The 18,351-nt window shown below is 55.7% G+C and overlaps 2 protein-coding genes across 4 annotated transcripts; both read left to right on the top strand.

Moving 5' to 3' along the window:
- Positions 1 to 258: 258 nt before the first annotated feature.
- Positions 259 to 8,501, top strand: SLC26A6 (solute carrier family 26 member 6). Of its 3 annotated transcripts, none has more exons than XM_074878776.1 (20): positions 259 to 348; positions 2,836 to 2,993; positions 3,316 to 3,455; positions 3,557 to 3,667; positions 3,945 to 4,117; positions 4,212 to 4,376; positions 4,505 to 4,657; positions 4,830 to 4,912; positions 5,008 to 5,155; positions 5,265 to 5,378; positions 5,485 to 5,562; positions 5,704 to 5,799; positions 5,922 to 6,028; positions 6,117 to 6,186; positions 6,363 to 6,455; positions 6,563 to 6,667; positions 7,217 to 7,402; positions 7,527 to 7,581; positions 7,876 to 7,997; positions 8,080 to 8,501. In XM_074878776.1, the coding sequence occupies exons 2-20, from the start codon at positions 2,866 to 2,868 to the stop codon at positions 8,101 to 8,103; spliced, it is 2,151 nt and encodes a 716-aa protein (XP_074734877.1). In that variant the 5' UTR covers positions 259 to 348; positions 2,836 to 2,865; the 3' UTR covers positions 8,104 to 8,501. The 3 variants fall into 3 exon arrangements, with proteins under 3 accessions (XP_074734877.1, XP_074734876.1, XP_074734875.1); XM_074878775.1 differs by lacking the exon at positions 259 to 348 and adding an exon at positions 2,448 to 2,462; XM_074878774.1 differs by lacking the exon at positions 259 to 348 and having other exon boundaries at positions 2,792 to 2,993.
- Positions 8,502 to 8,909: 408 nt separating this feature from the next.
- On the top strand, positions 8,910 to 18,171 carry UQCRC1 (ubiquinol-cytochrome c reductase core protein 1). Its single transcript, XM_074879254.1, has 13 exons — positions 8,910 to 9,027; positions 9,562 to 9,702; positions 10,177 to 10,263; positions 11,265 to 11,394; positions 12,189 to 12,387; positions 13,007 to 13,086; positions 13,235 to 13,350; positions 13,762 to 13,905; positions 14,619 to 14,779; positions 15,796 to 15,881; positions 16,375 to 16,463; positions 17,018 to 17,093; positions 17,953 to 18,171. The coding sequence occupies exons 1-13, from the start codon at positions 8,956 to 8,958 to the stop codon at positions 18,015 to 18,017; spliced, it is 1,446 nt and encodes a 481-aa protein (XP_074735355.1). The 5' UTR covers positions 8,910 to 8,955; the 3' UTR covers positions 18,018 to 18,171.
- The last annotated feature ends 180 nt before the right edge of the window (positions 18,172 to 18,351 follow it).

Here is an 18,351-nt window from a genome sequence, read left to right as displayed (position 1 = left end):
AGGGACTTCAGATGCTGTCAGTTGCTTGAACTTGGTTGTGTTCCAGCCAGTTCACCCAGTGATGGGGTCAGCTGCGGTGGTGCCAAACGGCCCCGGCCCTGGCTGGCAGGTCTGCGGTGCCGTGGTGGCTGTGGTTAACCATGGGGCCCATGTCTGGAGCAGCCAGCACCCCCGGCCAGCAGCCTGGGCGAGGCCAAGGGGAGAAAATTGACTGTCTGAAAGCAGCGCGACCTCAGCAGGGGTGATGTGAGCTGCGGACAAGGAGAGAGAAGCATGAGGAGGAGAGGCCGAGCGTGATCCTGGTGCCTTCCGTCCCTCCCTTTCTTGCTGTTGGAGGGGAAAGAGCAGGTGAGCAAAGGGCAGTATTGATCCACGGCACCCTGAGCAAGGGTCACCATCAGTCGTCATCCCTCAGTCCTTCACGGTCTCTGTCCTTAGCTCTGGCCTGAGCCTGACCCAGCCTACGGCGGCCTCTGAGCACTGGGGGGCTGGACAAACAGTGGCGTCCAGGAAGTCGTGTTGGCGTTGTGGAGAGCTGCGGTCCTGTCCTGCAGCCCTTCCCGAGGCTGGCCTGGGGGTGAGGGGCCGCGGAGAGCTGGGGGGGGGCGGGGTGGCCGAGGGGGAGCCACAGGCACAGCAGCTGGCCCAGGGTGCGGGTGGGGGCCTGGAGGCTGGAACACATGGAGCAGCGACGCAGGCTGGGGATAGGTAGCAGCGATAAGGAGGCAGTAAATGGCACCCAGTGCTATCAGTTGCTACCAAGCAGGAGCCCTGTGATGGCCTCTGCTTCGGTGCCAGGTGAGCAGATAAACGATGGGAAGGCACCAGCCACGTGCGGGCGCCTGTGTCGGCATCGGCGTGCCGCTACCCAGCTACAGCGGGACTGATGGACGTGAGGGTGGGACAGCAAGTGCTGGGGATGTGTGAGAGGCTGCAGGGAGTGGGCTCAGCCCCACTGCTGAAGGGCAACCAAGGAGTCTGCATGTGGCTGCTGTGGGACCCGGGTCATGCCAACCACGGGGAGAGCCAGGGTGGCCATGGGTTGCCCCTCACCCAGCCAGCAGGGATGGGAATGAGTTGTTCTGACCCTGGAGAGCACGGCCCTGGGTGTCACCACTTGTGCCACTCACCAGCCCCATCCCACCACCCAGGGCATCTGGGACTCCCCAGCACCTGCCCTGCCCCGGCTTCACCTTGCACCCTGGCACCAGTCAGCCCAGCCCACAGGTGCCTGGATTTCCGCTGCCATGTCCCCATGGGCCTGGGCCAAGCGTGACTCAGAAAGCTCCGAAACCAATGGCAGTACCAGGTCGTGGTGGAGCCCAGGAAGGTGTGATGGGTTCAGCGGGACTGGTGCCCGCTGGAGACCTTTGGAACAAGATAACAGCTGGGTCTGCGCGTGCTGTGGGAGAGCGGGGCAGTCCACAGGGCACAGCACACCCCTTTCCAGCAGGTAAGCAGGGGCCAGAGCCTGTGGAAGATACCCTGGATTCCACGGCTGGAGGCTGCGGGTAACCCTCCTTGTCCCAGGCACAGCTCCTGCTCCAGGACATGGGGTGGAGAGGGGATGCTCATGGGAGCCCTGGGGGCACAGGAGGGTGATGGTGGGACCCCAAGCAGTGCCCCGGGGAGTTGAACACCCAGCAGCTCTTGGCAGGGGGCTGGCACCAGGATGTGCCCAGCAGCAAGAAAAACCTGGGGTGCACGGTGGCACCCAAGACATAGCTGCAGGCCAGTAGCTGAGACTGGCCAGGACAGTCCCCAGGATGGGATGGCCCTGGGGACAGTGATGACAGCCCTGGGCCTGCCACAGCTGCAGAATCCAGCACAACAGGGCACCAGGGGAGCATGGTGGGTGCTGTGCAGCAGCGGGGCTGGGAAGTGGGCAGCTCCTTGGCAGGCCAGGAGGGAGGGCAGGAGGCAGGGAGCGGTGTCTCAAAGATCACGGGCTGGTATTAATAAATAGGAGGGAGCAGAGTGTGCACCTGGCTGGTGTGACCAACTTGGGCACAGCAGGTAGGAAGGCTGGGGGCAACGCAGGGATTCGGGCTGGCACAGTGGCTGTGAATGGCTGATTGCAAGAGGGTGAGCATCTCAGGACCAGCCAGGGCCACCAGCCAGGTTATCCGGCAGGATGGTGGCAGCTCTCAGCTCGAGCCCTGAGCGAGGCCGTGGATCTGTACAGAGACACCTTGGTCCCACCGTTCCAGCCCAGCCCTGCTTCTCCATGCCGATGGGCTCACCCTCTGCTCTGCAGTGCAGGGGGCTGGGGAGGGCGCTGGTGGAGAGATGGTGAGCCCGTGACGCTTGCCGGGCGTTGACATTCCTGCTCCCCTCATGTGTAAAGGGACAAAGTCTGCAGATGGGGTTGTGGGGTGGCTGGGGCTTTGCTCGGTGGCTGCGCTGGCCTGCTGCCCTGGCTGCGCTGTGGTATATGGAGGAGGAGAGTGGTTGGCACTGAGGTGGGTCCTGTGTGGGCAGGCAGAGGGGGAGCCCCCCCCGGGGCAGCTCTGCTGGCAGCCCCCACCCATGTACCCCAACGGGGCGGATGGGGCTGGCACGGGGCAGGAGTGGGCAGTGCCGATTGCCGAGGCCTTAGCTCCCTCCCTGCCCACACACCGGCTGCCTGCTGCTTTCCATCATGAGCTGCTGCTGCTGCTTCAGGACTCCCAGAACTCGGCTCACTGCTGACCTTGGGCCCAATTCTGCATGCCTGGCTAGGATGGGATGGCCCCGTGGGGCGAGCAGGGCTGCAGGAGGGGCTGCAGGGTGGGTAGGGTGCTGGGTGCCCCCGGCTGTAGGGACATGGCTGAGCTGTCCCTCATCTCCCCGCAGTGAGCTGGTACGTGGAACGGCCGGGTAGCCATGGTGGCGGAGATGGCGCTGAGCCACCGGGCGCCCCGCGAGGTGCTGAGCGAGGCTGACCTGGAGGAGGTGGCCCAGCGGAAACCTCCCGCTGAGCCCTCACTGCGTGGCTGTCTCCGCAAGACCAGGTAGGACTGCGCTGGCCAGGGGGGATGTGCCTGGACCCCACCAGGCACTGTGAACCCCAGTCCCACTGCCACGGGTAGCCTGGCCCTGGCTGTCCCAACCCCTGTGGTAGACACAGTGCAGACCTGGGGGTTGGTTCCCCCAAGCCCAAACACCCGTGTCCCCACTCTGTCCTTCTGCCTGGAGGAACACCTGGCTCCAGTGGCTGGAGCCGGGGTTCCCATGGGACCCATTTCTTCCCACGGGCCCCCACCCACCCCCCACTGATGTCCCCAAGCCCCTTGCGCTTGTGCTCAGCCCTGGCTCCTGCTCCTTCCCCGCCAGATGCTCGGCCTCCACCGCCAAGTCCCTGCTCTTCCGGTTCCTGCCCTTCCTGCACTGGCTGCCCCGCTACCCAGTCAAGGACTGGCTCCTGGGGGACATTGCATCGGGCTTCAGTGTGGGCATCATGCACCTGCCCCAGGGTGAGTGATGCCATGTCCAGGCTGCTGGGGGCTTCCTGCAGGTCGGGGGGGGGGCAGGGCTCAGCCATCCGTGACATGTCTCCCTTCTCCACCATGTCCAGGGCTTGCCTACGCACTGCTGGCTGGGCTGCCGCCTGTCACCGGTCTCTATTCTTCCTTTTACCCCGTCTTCCTCTACTTCTTCTTTGGGACATCCAGGCACAACTCTGTGGGTGAGCTGAGGGGCCACGTGTTCCCATGGGGATGGTGGGGAGGGAGCGAGGATGAGAGGTGCAAGCCTTCATCTACAGCACAGAATTGCCGCATCAGTGGCTGGGGGAGGACCTTTCTTGCCTTTACTTTACCCCACCAAGAAAGTGCTTGTCCAAACCAGAGCCAAAGCACAGTGGGTGTGCTTTGAGACTAAGCCAAGGGAACAGGTGCCTGTGAACCTCAGAGAGGTCCTGGTGCTGACCTTGGGCTCCCTGCCCACACCCTGCCTGTTCTCAGGCCCCTTTGCCGTCATCTCCGTCATGATCGGGAGTTTGACAGACTCCCTGCTGCCCAGTGAGAATTTCCTCGAGTCTGTCAACGGCAGCAACACAACAGTCAATGAGGCACAGCGGGATGCTGCCAGGGTGGAGCTGGTGGCCACCATCACTGTCCTGACGGGCATCTTCCAGGTAAGGGGGCCTCAGCCTAGCCCGGCAGGGAATGGGGAGCCATGGTGTCCCAGGGCCACAAGCTGCGGGTCACTTCTGCCATCTCTCCTTCCAGGTGGCCCTGGGCCTCCTGCAGTTCGGCTTTGTGGTGACCTACCTCTCGGACCCACTGGTGCGTGGCTATACCACTGCTGCCTCTGTGCATGTCCTCGTCTCACAGCTCAAGAATGTCTTTGGGGTCTCCCTGGGCGAGTACTCAGGGCCACTTTCAATGTTCATGGTGAGTGGGGGCTCCCTGCTGCCCAGGACCCTCCGGGCACTCACCTGTGGGGCACATAGAGGCCCCCAAAAACCTGCCAGGGAGGCATCTGTTTTCTTGAGCCTGTCCCCTCCTCCTGTGTCCTCTAGACCTTCATTGAGATCTGCCAGAAGCTGCCAGAGACCAACGTGGGCACCCTGGTGACGGCCATCATTGCCATGGTGGCCATCTTCATCGTGAAAGAGCTCAACCACAAGTTTGCTGCCAAGCTGCCCATGCCCATCCCCATCGAGCTTATCACGGTACACAGAGCTTCCCCAGTTCTCTGTGCAGATGTAGCCCTGTCCCCTCCAGGGTGGGGAGGGGTGGGATGGGGTGCCTTGGCAAGTGCAGGTCCAGGGCATGCATCCCCTCCTCCTCCACCATGGTGCCTGTGCAGGAAGACCCTGCCTCACTCCAGCCATCCTCCCCCAGATCATCATCTCCACTGGCATCTCCTACGGTGTCAACCTGAAAGCCAAGTTTGGCATCTCCGTGGTGGGCAACATCCCCAGTGGGTAAGCAGGGCCGGGCAGTGAGGGTGGCTGCGCTGGGGCACCATGCTGCCCATGGGCCCCCCCTTTTGAGCCCCGTCTCCCTGTCTTGGCTGTAGGTTGAAGCCGCCTGTGGTCCCTAATGTCAGCTACTTTGGGCAGGTGGTGGGTAATGCCTTCGCCATTGCCGTGGTGGGCTATGCCATCTGCATCTCCCTGGGCAAGATCTTTGCCCTGAAGCATGGCTACAAAGTGGACAGCAACCAGGTGATGCTCTGACACGCAGGGCGCCCCTTCCCTTGGTGAAAACCAAGCTTGTACTTCTTGCAGCCAGGGGAAGGCATGGTGCTCCCCTACCACCTCTCTGTCCCTGCAGGAGCTGATCGCGCTGGGCCTCTGCAACTTCCTGGGGGGCTTCTTCCAGTGTTTCGCCATCAGCTGCTCCATGTCACGGAGTCTGGTGCAGGAGAGCACAGGGGGCAACAGCCAGGTGGGCCTGGGCAGCGCTGCCTCCCTCCACAGGGCTGGAAGGGGGGCAAGGGCTGCAGCAAGCCATGTGGGGCTCACCTCTCACCTCCCACTCTCCTTGCTCTCAGGTAGCCGGTGTCATCTCATCCCTGGTCATCCTGGTGACCATCCTGAAGATCGGAGAGCTCTTCCGGGACCTGCCCAAGGTACATCTGGTCCCACAGCCTCCATGTCACATCCCACCCTTGCACCCATCCCATGGCAAGGTGGTGTGGCAGGGGAACAGCCAGGGGCCCTCCTCAGACCTGCCCTCAGCATCCTCATAGCTGCACGGACTTCTCTCCTAGGCCATCTTGGCTGCCATCATCATTGTCAATCTCAAGGGCATGTTCAAGCAGTTCGATGATCTCCGCATGCTCTGGAAGTCCAACCGAGTGGACCTGGTGAGGCACTGATCAACCCCAGGGCTTTGCTCTTGTCCCTGGAGAGGGTTTCTCCAACCTCCCTGAGGCTTGCAGGTGCTGGTGGGGAGGCTATGCTGCAGCTGACTGTGTCCCCCCTCCAGATGGTCTGGATTGTGACATTCGTGGCCACCCTCCTGCTGAACTTGGACATCGGCCTGGGGGCCTCGGTGGCCTTTGGGCTGCTCACTGTCATCTTCCGTACCCAGCTGTGAGTACCCCGGGGCTGGGGCTGGTGTCACGTCCCAAGGGCAGGGGAAGCCCATGGTGACCTCAGCCCCTTGTTCTGCTCCCCACAGCCCCCACTACTCCATCCTGGGGCGCATCTCCGACACCGATGTCTACAGGGACGTGGCTGAATACCAGATGGTAACAGCACTGGTGGTGGGAGAAGAGCCACCTGCGATGGGGGGGGGGGGGGGGGCAGTTCAAAGCACCCCCAAGGGCTGTTTGCTGGAGAAAGGAGTGGGGGGCATTTCAGGGGAGGGAGAGAAGGGGAGCAGGGGCTCTGTCCCTGGGGTAGTACCCTTCTTGTCTGCCCCCAGGCACAGGAGGTCCCTGGTGTGAAGATCTTCCGCTCCTCCTCCACTCTCTATTTTGCCAATGTGGAGCTGTATGCCGAGGCTCTGAAGAAGAAGGTAGAAGAGCCACCAGCCCCCCCCGGTGCTCCCCGTGCTCCCCCCCCCCCACCAGCACTGGGGTGGCAGTGGGGTGTCTGGGGACACGGGGCTGTATTGTTTTGCAGAGCGGCATCAATGTGGACCGTCTGATTCAGAAGAAGAAGAAGGCCCTTAAGAAGTTGAAGAAACAGCAGAAGAAAGTGGAGAAGGAGAAGGCAAAGAGGAAAAAGGTGCTTCCCTGCCCCCAGGAACGCCTTGGGGGCCACTCTGCACCTGAGGCCTGGCCCCAGCCCTCCTGCCCGTGCATTTGCCGGGCTCAGTGGCCTGTGGGGCTCCCAGTTCAGTCTGGGGACACTGGGTGAGAAGGGGCAGGGGGGCAGAGCTGGCCCACAGCATCACACCCAAGGTCAGTGGGGAAAGCCGGGCTGTTAATGATTAGGTGGTGGAGCCAGTGAGTCATTAGCCATTTGGTGAGTTAATCAGAATTAAGAGCAAGAGCAAAGGCTGACCTGGTGCCAGCTAATGAACCTGGCTCTGGAGAGAGTCACTGGGGAGAGGGGTGGGTCTTGATGCATCTGGAAAGAGCGCAAAAGTGAGTGAAAGTGTGAACAAGGCACCCACTTCCAGGGCCACCCACTGCCCGTGCCCTAACGCAGTCAAAGAGCCTCGCCAAGCCCCACTGTGCTACAGGGCAAGGTGAGCCCGGCGGGGGGACACTGCCCAGCCAGGGGTGCTGCCAGCTCCCGTGCAGTGCAGCCAGCTCTCCTTCCCTCCCCCAGGACATGGAGGATGGGCACAATGGTCCAGGTGTGGCGGTGATCGAGCTGAGTGGGGCAGAGGGCGGCACACCCCCAGAGCCCACCCTGCACACCCTGGGGCTGCCCCAGCCCGGCTTCCACGCCATCATCTTGGACTTCAGCCCCGTCAGCTTTGTGGACACCGTCTCCATCAAGATCCTGAAGAATGTAAGGGGCCGGGGGAGCTGACAGCCTGGCAGCCTCACCAAGGGCATCCCCAGGGCCCTGCGGGGTGGCCGGATGGCTGCTGCCTGTCCATCTTCACGAATGAAACTTTTTCTGCCATTCGCAGATCTTCAGGGATTTCCATGAGATAGAAGTGGACGTTTTCATTGCCGGCTGCCCAGGTGAGGAGGCTCTGCAGAGCCATCAGTCCCAGCCAGGCATGCCCACCCCTTCGGGACAGAGCTGCTGGCCTTGGGCTCCCTCCATGGTGTCCCCATCCCCAGGGGTTCCCCAGGGGACAGGCGCTGCAGATTGTCCCATGGACCCAGTCTGAGCCCCGCAGCCCCCGTCGAGGCAGCTGGATCCCTGGTGATGGCCCCGGTGTCCCCTGCAGCGCAGGGGGGTGAAGCTGCTCCAGGGTCAGGGGGTGGGCTCAGCCAGGTGCTGTAGCTTCAGATGTTTCTCCCTCCACACAGTGCCCGTCCTCGCCCAGCTGGAGCGGGGCAACTTCTTCAGCTCGACCATCACCAAGCACTGCTTCTTCCCCTCGGTCCATGACGCCGTGGTCCACATCAGCGGGGAGCGACGCCGGGCCACGGTACGCACCCAGTCTCACCGTCCCCATCACTGTGATGGAGGGGGTGCGGCCAAGCCAACCCCTCCCCGTCTGTCCCCCTTAGGTGGACGTCAGCACCAGAATGTAGCCCTGCAAGAGGAAGACGTCTCCCCGAGGAGCCGGGTGGGTGAGGAGGGATTTGCCATGCTGATGGCACCAGCTCACCCACCCCAGGGCCCGGAGGCCTTGGACCCCCACCAGCCCCTCCGGACTCAGAGCTGGGGCCCTGCCCTGGCCGTGGCCTCCCCCCGCGATGGAGCTGCTGCGGCCATCACGCCAAGGCACCCGCTGGTGCCACAGCTCAGCCCCAGCACGGGCCTGTCCTGCCAGGCCAGGCCCTGATTTGGGGGGTGGCAGAGGGGCCCCCGCACACAGCCATGGGGGGCCCGCTCTCAGCAGCGGGTTGGCGTCGCATCTAAAATGGTGTAGCGTTTTTCAGGCTTCATTTTAACACAGTTTCCTCAATAAAGGTGACCTCTGGCAGGGCCGCCTGGCTGCACCCTTGCACTGGTGGGCACTGCGCGGCCAGGCCCGGGCCTGGCCCTCGGTACGGGCAGGCTGGCCCGCCACCCCCCTCCCTCTGGTCCTTTTGTGCCACTTTTCCCCTCGACCCGCTCCGGGCCCGTCGGGCTGCCGCCGAGGGAGCGGTACGGGCGGGGACCCCCCCACCCGGGCCCACCACCCCCCGGGGAGCCCCGCTGCGCCCCGCTGCCCCCGCCGCCCCCTCCCCTCACCCGCCGCCAGGGGGCGCCGCCGCCCCCCCTCCCCGCCCCAGTTGGCGCACGCGCTCTCTCCACCCGCGCGGGTCGCCCCTCGTGCACATGCGCGTGTAGCGGCTGACGGCCGCTCGGCCTCGTGCGCCCGCGCGGCCCCGCCCGCAGGCCCCGCCCCCCTGCGCAGGCGCACTGCGGCGCGCGGGGGCAGTGGCGACAGGGACGAGATGGCGGCTTCCTCTGTGTGCCGGGCGGGGTGCGCGGCCGGGCGGGCCCTGCTGTGGGGCCCTCGCCCCTCCGTGAGTCACCGCGGCCGGCGGCGGGGGCAGTGGCGAGGTGGGCCGGGAGGAGGCCGGCAAGGGGAGCGGGAGGCCCTGCGGTGCAGTGGGGCTGTCGGGCCCAGGCTGCCGGCCGGCCGGCTGGGAAGGTCATGGGGAGGCGGCGGCCGGTGCGGGGCGGGCGGCGGTCGCCATGGAAACCCCCTGTCTCCGGAGCGGGGCTGGGCCGGGCGAGGGGCAGCGGTGGTGGCGGCCTTCACCCATAACGGGGCTTGCCGGGGGCCTGCTGTCCGCTCCCTTCTTCTGCTCCGGTTCTGGGTTTTGACCGGTTGGTAGGACTCTTCCCTGGGGTTTTCAGCCTGCTCGAAACCTTTGGCACTGCGGAGGGTTTCTAGCTCACCGGTTCACGAATAGCAGGAACTCCTCAGTATACACGTGAAAGAGCTTGTCTGGCCTGGCTTTGGTCAGCTTTCTGCCCAGCAGTCTGCATTCTGGAGGTCTGCCGTGCAGAGGCGAGTTGCTGGTTAATGGTGATGATAGCCTTTATTTTTTTAGGCACCTTTATTGACTTTGACAAGAAACCGAGGTGCTGCCACCTATGCCCAGACACTCCATAATATCCCGGAGACCCAGGTCACCACTCTAGACAACGGTCTCCGTGTAGCTTCAGAGGAGTCCAATCAGCCAACATGTACGGTAAGTTTAAGACAGTTACTTGAAACGGTCAGCCTTGCCTAGTCTGTAGCTGGCCTTCCAAAAAAGGATAAACCCCTATTTGAACTGAAGCTTTTAACAGAGACCCTACCAGTCCTCTTTGTTAACTGATGGGATTAATGTAACAGTAGAAGGCCTAGCCTGGCTTTGTATAAGTCTGTAGTCGAGTGTTCACACTTTACAAGTTTTCTTGGCCTTACAGTTTTTGTGTAAGCATTAAGTGACTAGTAGTAGTTATATATCTGGAAAAACTAGCAAAGGCTTTTGCAAAGCTGCTGGATAAAAAGCCAAAATGTGTATGGGAAACAGCTTCTTGTGCTTGCTCTTATTTTGGTGCTACTAGTGCAGTGTCTGTGGAGCAGCCTTCTTGTCCCTGCTGTTACATTTGTGGCATGAGGCTTGAGCGTGCTGTTTGTTTTCTTTTTTAATATGTGTACTTGATGCTTTTGCCATTAGGTGGGTGTGTGGATCGGGGTGGGGAGCCGCCATGAAAACGAGAAGAACAACGGAGCTGGTTACTTCTTGGAACATCTGGCCTTTAAGGTAAGGAGGTATGGTAGGTCTGGTACAGGACTGCATGGAGAGCTGTTCTAAATATTCATTTATATATTGCGCTCTCACTTCAAAGGTTGTAGCTGTTAAAACAGAATGTAAATCAGGTCATCTGAGTCCTGGAGACTTTGCACATAGTATAAAAATAAACTTCAGAATGTACCTAGCCTGTAATGTGCACTTTGTTTGAATATGTGGCAACTTGCAAGCATGCACGAATTAAGGCAACTCTTACTTTCTAGTTGGTATTTCTCCTCTTAAAGGAAAAAAAGGTGTAAGTAACAAGTGAGACTGAGTCTCTGATGCTGTGGTTCCAATCCCTGAGCCACTGTGTAGCGCACGTACAGGACTATATTATGAAGCATGTTTCTTCAGGTTAACAGGCAGACCTCAAAGCGGCATTTCCTGTAACCATTTGTTTTTCTTTGGTTTTCTTAGTGGACCAGCAAAGTTTAGAGGCTACAGCCCTTACTTTTCTAGTAATGTAAGTGTCTGCTGAACAGCCCTAAGGCAGAAGGCATCTAAGCCTGGGACTTGTTGACTTGAGTCCAGCCTGTGCCATCATAGGCAACTGCAGCATCTGGCTTGCTCCTTAAGAGATGAACTCTGTATTAGAAGTAGTTTTCTGCTCCTATTCTGGCTGCTTCTGAATATTGCTGCTTGGATAGCTAGAAACCTGCTTATTTTTGGTTTAGGCTTGTTCTTGGTTTACTTCCATGGATATGATTGTCAGACACTGTTGTCTCTTAGCATGGGTCTTCTCTTTCCCTGGTGAGTTCTTATTGGTCTTTCAAAATACACCTCAACCATCCTTTAGCTAGAGTAAAGAAGCCAAGTTTTAAATCTCTTGCTTCTTGCACTTGCTCCTGGCTTTTATGAATCATGTGACAGGCTTTATTGTTTTAGATTTTTATTGTTCTTTTCCTTACTTTTGCTCTGCCTGAGAGGGAAATCTGTTCATTTCATAATTGTGTTTGTCTGCTTTCTTTTAGGGCACAAAGAAGCGTCCTTGCGCTGCCTTTGAGAAGGAGGTGGAGAGTATGGGTGCTCACCTGAACGGGTACACCTCGCGTGAGCAAACAGCCTATTACATAAAAGCTTTGTCCAAGGACATGCCCAAAGGTAGGATGGCCAGCGGGCAAAGTTCTGATTTGGAGGTTAAGCAAGCGCAGGTGCTTGTGTTTCTCTCCCACCAGTACCCTTTCTAACAACAGACCAGGGCATGAAGTCGTAGCTGAGCAGTAAATTGGAGGTTCTAGTTGGTAGTTGGAGAGCACTGCCATGACATGGTGCTTCAAGGCTGCAAGTTCCTGTGTTCCTAAAACCAGTTTTGGAAGGCTGTTGTTCTGTCAGGCTTCACTATATTGCCAGGAGGGAGGGGGTCATTCAGTAGTCTGTGCTTGTTTCACGGAGCTGAGAAACTGAGGTCAGTGACAGCTACTGTGTCAGGAATCCTCAGTGCAGCTCTTGTGGGTGTTGGTTGTGCTCTGTACTGCCATGTGCAGACCCCTCTTTGTCCAGAGGCGGTGATTTGAGTCAGAGCTATGGGCCCTGCTGTAGATGTGGGCTACACTGTAGATGTTGCAAGCTCTCTGTAAGGAATCAGCATTTCTGCAGCAGTACTCTGCTTCTGACATGCTTCACCTTCTGCAGTTGTTGCCTGCTTTCCCCTGGCAGTGATGAGCTGGTGGTGATGGTTGGCAAGCTAACTTGGAGACTTCATGCTAAACCAGTGTTGTTTGTCCCTCCCTGATGCTGTGGGGATGGATAGTACTCTATTATGTTGCATCCCCTCCCCAGTGTGACTTGTTGATCTCTCCTCTTGCGGTGCCCCTGCTGCCTGTGTGTTTTCTCCTTTCAGCAGCACTGGATAGCAGTCAGGCAGTGGGTTTGCTAACATAGGAAATATGTTGCAGTTGTAGAGCTTCTGGCTGACATTGTGCAGAACTGTGCGCTGGAGGAGTCTCAGATCGAGAAGGAACGTGGTGTCATCCTTCAAGAGTTGAAGGAAATCGACAGCAACTTGACGGATGTTACCTTTGATTACCTTCACGCCACTGCTTTCCAGGGGACTGCGCTGGCCCACACTGTCGAGGGGACCACAGAGAACATCAAGTGAGCAGCAGGCTGGATGCAGTACACAGCCCCTGGGTTCAGTCCTTGGGGTGCAGGACTGCTGCTTCTCAGTAGTGGTGACTGCACGAGGAAACCAGTCTGTACACAGAGATGTCCGTGGGCTTCTCGTTGTGTCTTGACTGGATTTTCCCTGTTGGCACTGGTGAAAGCATAATGCTGCACACATTCTTTAGAATCCCCCTCACACTAGATGTGTGGTTGGTAGGACCAGGCTGAACCTTCTCCCATACTTGTCAGTTTGACACCATTAGAGAAATAAACAGCAAGGGGTGGGTGCTCATCAAAGCAGTGGCCTTGAGCATACACACCTGTTAGGGTACTGGTAGCACAGTGACTAGGGTCAGGACTTTCTAGTCTATATTGAAGTCTATCCTTAACTCTCCATCTTGGCCCTGGTTTCTGTTGTCTGTGTTCTGGAACTAGAGCACAGGGAAAACACAGACAGTGCAGTCTTGCTTCTGAAAAGTATTGTTACCCCACAACTAAGAGAATCAACAACATCACTGCTATCTGTGTGCTGTGAACTTGCTTCTCTTAAGTCTGTCATCCCTCCAGCTCAGAGATGCTAATATACTGGGTCTCTCTGTGTTCTTTGTAGGCATATGACTCGAGCAGATCTAGCTTCATACGTTGATACTCACTTCAAGGCACCTCGTATGGTCCTGGCAGCTGCTGGAGGTAAGTTTTAGATTCTTGTGATTCTGGGAAGCCTGGGTATTTTCAAGCTGGTGGTCAAACTCCTGTCACGCATCTCGAATGTAAAATCAGATTATTTTGTTAAATTAAGCTGTTTAAGACTGCAAATCTCTCTCTTTCCCATTGCCAGGTATTTCCCACAAAGAGCTGGTAGATGTAGCTAAGCAACACTTCAGTGGAGTGCCTTTTACATACAAAGAGGATGCTGTGCCTGTCCTCTCACGCTGTCGCTTCACAGGGAGTGAGGTAAAGTTGTTTTGGTCCCAAACAAAACAAGCAGCTGTTGCCAAACTGTTGCATGAATGTAAAACCAGTTATAGCTGCTTCTGAGAGGAAAAAATCTGTTTGCATCATCAGCTTCTCTGAGATAAACAGCATCTTGGCAGTGCCCCTGTGTTCTGTTCTTGGAACTTATTGCCACAACGTGTTGGGTTTTAGATAGGACCCAAATCCTTTAGGAGTGTGAGGCTGTTGCTCACATCATCTGCCAGAAAACTCGTATCAGAGCAGCTGGTTTGTACTCAGTAGTGCCTGAGGCTATTTCATTTCACTGGGATAATATCAAGTCCCCCAGTTTGTCAGCCTGGCATTGCAGCAGGCTTCCGACAGAGCCACAGTGCTCATGCAATTCTCCCCTGCTCCTTGATGATTTTCTAGATCCGTGCCAGGGATGATGGTCTGCCCGTTGCCCATGTTGCTCTTGCCGTGGAGGGGCCAGGATGGGCTGATCCAGACAACGTTGTCCTCAATGTGGCTAATGCTATCATTGGACGCTACGACCGCACTTTTGGAGGTGGTAAGGTAAGAAGCTTGGGAGTGTGATAAGTAGTATGGAGACACTGGGTGAATGTGCTTTATGGGAGGCTGTTGTGGTTAACTTCCAACTGTGAAGTGGTTAGGAGTCTCAAAAGTAGGATAGAAGTGTAATCGAGGCTAATCCGGGACAGTTCTTGAGAGGTTATGCTGGGAGATGAACTGAGCCTTCTCTGCTAAGTTTGGAAGAGGTTTAGCTGATGAATTCTCAGCAGCTTATTCCTGGCCTCACAAACTAACCACTCGGGGTGGTGAGGGAAGCAGGACAGAGTAGTCTATAGTCTCATGATGCAACCTTGCCTTACAACTGCAAAGCAAGTGGAACTTGTTAAAAACGCCAGTATTGCATCCATTTTTGTCTGGAATCTGTCTGGCCTGCATAACTGTGCTAACCCCTGCTACTGGGAGACCTTGCATGTCCAGTTTTCTCCCACTCTACAGTGGTATGCATACCAGCTCTTCATCTGCAGCTGGGAAAGGAAATGGTTTTGCTGGATGGACTCTTAGGCCATTGTCTGTGGCTTTTCCACCAGTGAATCTCATCTGTTGACCACATGAAGGGTCTAAATTAAGCTCTCCTTCAGCAAAGTGTTCCGTTCTGTCTTGTTTGTGGTCTTTGTGAAAACAGCTCAGTTGGAAAGAATTTGAGCTGTGAGGAAGCTGTAAGACTGAAATGGCTGACAGTATCTACTTATTTACAGAATCAGTCCAGCAGGCTGGCTACTCTTGCTGTAGAGCATAATCTCTGCCACAGTTTCCAGACGTTCAACACCTCTTACTCTGATACGGGCCTCTTTGGTTTCCATTTTGTTTCCGATCCTCTGTCCATAGATGATATGATGTATTGTGCTCAGGGGGAGTGGTAAGTACAGCCTCGGCAAAAGTTCCTGCTTAAGATCTGACCCTCTTGTGGAAGACTGAGCTGGTGGGGGGAGCATTTTAGGTCTTTGGAGAGCTGTGTCTCTTTATGAACTTCTCGGTAACTAGCATTCTGGTTAAGCGATCCTGTAAGTGGTTTCTGCAAATGTCTTAGGATGTGGCTTTTGAGGAGCTATTTTAATCCCTTAGGGCTCTTTGGGTCTTTTATTCATGTTTCCAAGTATTAGCACTGAGGCTTTGTTATTTTTTATATACAAGTGAGATCATTCCTTAGAGATGAGGCTTTCCCAGGTGCCCAAGAGACACATCTCCATTATCTTGTTAAGCCTGAGCAAAGCAGGCAGAGTTCCTGCCTTTCAGACTGTTGTTTTGTGGCTGATAAATGCCCCACTGATGGAGTCGTGCCAGTGTTTGGGAGCCTTTCTCTGTCTGTCTTATTGTATATGTGTATATCCCAGTAATGGTCCGAGGCTATATCTGAGATGCTGAACTGTGCTGTGTATGGAGCAGATGGAGTTAGCCCTTGCCCCAGAGATGTTGCAGTTGGCAGGGGAGGAAGGGATTTAGCAGCTGGAGTCCAAACAGACTCTGTGGAACTGTCTTGTTCTTTCAGCATCAGTTCCCATAGCAGCTTGCCGTGCGTGGGAATAGCTGACACGCCTTCCTTCTCTTGTGATAGTGTACCACAGACCACTTGCTGCTGTGCCTGATGGGCAAGCTGGAGCCAGCACCAGGGCTGCCTAGACCTTTGTGAGTGTAACTCAGCGTGTAACCTGCTGGCTGATAGCCCCTGCCTGTAAGATTGAGCTCTTGCCTTCCACTGTTCAGTGTTCCCCAGTTCTTAGCTGCTCTGTGGTGATCAAGAACGAATCTCAAGCCTGCAAGACAAGTGATGCTGATAATAGCTTATTTCTGCAGAGGCTTAGGAAAGGGAGGAATTCACTTTGAGCCAGACAAACATCTTTAAGAGCTTTAGTGGTCTTTCCATCTCCTCTCCAGGATGCGTCTGTGCACTAGTACCACAGAGTCAGAAGTGAAGAGAGCCAAGAACTATCTCCGAAATGCCATGGTGGCTCAACTGGATGGTATGTTCTGGTTTATGGTTTGGCCACTGTGCAGCTTTCAGAGGGTTACTGCTTATGTCTCCTGGGGAGCAGGAGCTCTGCTAGACATTGCAGTACTGCTGGCAGACACTGGGCAGAACTTCCTTTCCCCTGTTCTGTGTTCCTTCTGCCATGTTGTCAAAGCAGCTGACCCCAGCCTGCTGTGCTCCAGGCTAGCTCTGACTCTTAAGCTTCTAGTTGTTCTGTTGCTGATTGAATAATGTGCTGCCTGGTGAAGTTAGAATTGAGGCCCTCAAACTGGTCAGCCTTGGCTGTAACACTTGGGAGGCTGGTGAAGCAATCTCACTATTGCTTAACTCCTGCCGGAGCTGCTTAAAATGGTAACTACGACTGGTACTTCATTAGAAGCTGGTTTAATGGCTAGAGTTTCTTCTATCTGCTTTGATGATCAGGCTGTGCGATTCTGGAAGGCTTTCTCCTGTGCTGACCATGTGATATCTTCTTCGACATCTAGGTACTACACCAGTGTGTGAGAATATTGGAAGCCATCTCTTAAACTATGGACGCCGTATCCCACTGGAGGAGTGGGATGCCAGGATTGCTGTAAGTATCCATTTGTTTTGGTTGGGGTACCTGAGCGTGGTTGGTGTCAGTGTTTTCTGGCTTTAGTTTGCTGCAGTAACATAAGGTTTACTTATCCCTTAGTCAAGCTGCCTGGAGTCCAGGTGGTTAGCTCACTGACACTGATATAAATATGTCAGAATGTCTGGCATAGACTCAGTGTATTATCTGTCCCTGTGGTGGGATTTAGTCCATCCCAGAAAGAGGGCACATGCCTGTGTGAAGCAGCACAACTGGAAATTCCTTTAACAGTTTCCCTAGAGGTGCCAGCACCTAGTTTGTATAATTCTGCAGCCATTGTATCCCTTGGAAGGCTTCAGATTTTGGACTGCCATGTCTTCTGTACCCTCAGAAGAATGTGCTGTGTAGAACGTTAGCCATCCTTGCAGACAAGAGCTGGACAGTTGGTGCAGATGGTCCCCAAGGGTCTGACTATCTTATAATGATCTTAATATGTAATGGCAACAGTAATTTCAAACTTTGAGAAATGCAGATCTGCTAGAAGGGTCATTAATTGCTTGTCTGGTATTTATTAGGCTGTTGATGCAAGAATGGTGAGAGAGGTCTGCAGTAAATACATTTATGACAAATGCCCAGCAATTGCAGCAGTTGGTAAGTCGTACGCGGCAATTAGTACACGGTAGTTCAAAAACCAGGAAGGGGTCAAGAGCTGAGTGGAAGTGAGCTGCAGGCAGTTTTCATGTGTCTGTTCTGGGCTCCTAACCACTCTGGTTCTTTGCTGGTATCCTCCTACCTCTGCACATTAGATGTGCCAAGGCATATTTGCCAGGAGATCAAACCTGCAGGTGATGGAGACACGGTGGCAGTGAGCTGCTGGCTGTCCTCCCATCTCTCTACTTGCTGTTGAGTCGTGACTAAGACTGGGAGTCCCATAGCTGGGTGTGGGCCCAGTGGCGTCTGCCAGGTGTCCTTACCCTGGGGTCATGGTGGTTTATGTAAGGGAAGTGAAGGGACCTGTGCTGCTCTGGCATGTCTGTCTGGCCGAAGACAAATTCCTCCCCAGAAACCTGCCTGAGCAGCTCAGCTCCGCTCTGCTGTCTCCTTCCTGCATGATGTGGATTCCCCTCCTCCATGCAGCTGTTTCCTCTGGCCTTCAAAGTGGAGCAGCTTGGAAGTGGTTTTTGAACAGGAAGTTGGAACAAACTAGCCAAAATCTCCGTGACTTGGTGGCTCCCTGTATTTCATACCTGTATGTAGAGCTGTACTGAGCATTGTGGAGCAGTGCGAGAAAACAACTTACTCTGAGGAAACAAGTAACGGTTTTTCTGTCAGGAGATGGTATCTGCTGGTTTTCCTGATGCAGGTTTGAGCTGTAGTTGTGTGGTTTTGTGCACAGCTGCTCTGGATTGTGAGCACAGTCTGCTCTGCCACCATCTGCTTAAGACCATGGGAAACTGCAGAGGGATTTTAACCACGTCTCCAGTGACTAACTCTTGTTTTGTTCACTCAGGTCCCATTGAACAGCTCTTGGATTACAACCGTATCCGCAGTGCCATGTACTGGATCCGTTTCTAGGACGTGTCCCTGCAGGTTGGAAATAATGAACCTGTGGACTGTGACAGGTTCCCTCTGGCTCTGAATGTCTTGTGCACCAGGGGCAAGATGAGTCCTATCAAAACGGCTGATTTCTTGGTGTTAAATATATAAAAATAAATATATCTTATATGGAGTTTGTTCTGCTGGGAGTCGACTGTGTCTTGCTGAGTTGTGTATGTAGACATGGTTAATCTTGCCAAATTGGTGAGATATTGGACCAATCAATCTTGATTTGTCAGAGCTCATGCTAGAATCTTTCCTCTGTGTCTGTCTGCAGCCCTGCCTCCTCTGTCCTGAGCTGGCAGTGCCTGGT

Source organism: Strix uralensis, chromosome 10, assembly GCF_047716275.1.
Source record: "Strix uralensis isolate ZFMK-TIS-50842 chromosome 10, bStrUra1, whole genome shotgun sequence".
NCBI classification, from domain to species: domain Eukaryota; kingdom Metazoa; phylum Chordata; class Aves; order Strigiformes; family Strigidae; genus Strix; species Strix uralensis.
Note: the sequence above shows the minus strand (reverse complement) of the source record. Positions and strands in the feature narration are given on the sequence as shown.

Bases quoted from the DNA above. Each gene is read 5' to 3' on its own strand.
- SLC26A6 (XM_074878776.1), top strand. From the start codon at position 2,866: ATGGTGGCGGAGATGGCGCTGAGCCACCGGGCGCCCCGCGAGGTGCTG. The intron at 3,668-3,944 runs GTGAGCTGAGGG...GCCTGTTCTCAG, and splicing joins ATCCAGGCACAACTCTGTGG to GCCCCTTTGCCGTCATCTCC. The intron at 4,658-4,829 runs GTACACAGAGCT...ATCCTCCCCCAG, and splicing joins TCCCCATCGAGCTTATCACG to ATCATCATCTCCACTGGCAT.
- UQCRC1 (XM_074879254.1), top strand. From the start codon at position 8,956: ATGGCGGCTTCCTCTGTGTGCCGGGCGGGGTGCGCGGCCGGGCGGGCC. The intron at 11,395-12,188 runs GTAGGATGGCCA...AATATGTTGCAG, and splicing joins GTCCAAGGACATGCCCAAAG to TTGTAGAGCTTCTGGCTGAC. The intron at 16,464-17,017 runs GTAAGTATCCAT...GGTATTTATTAG, and splicing joins AGTGGGATGCCAGGATTGCT to GCTGTTGATGCAAGAATGGT.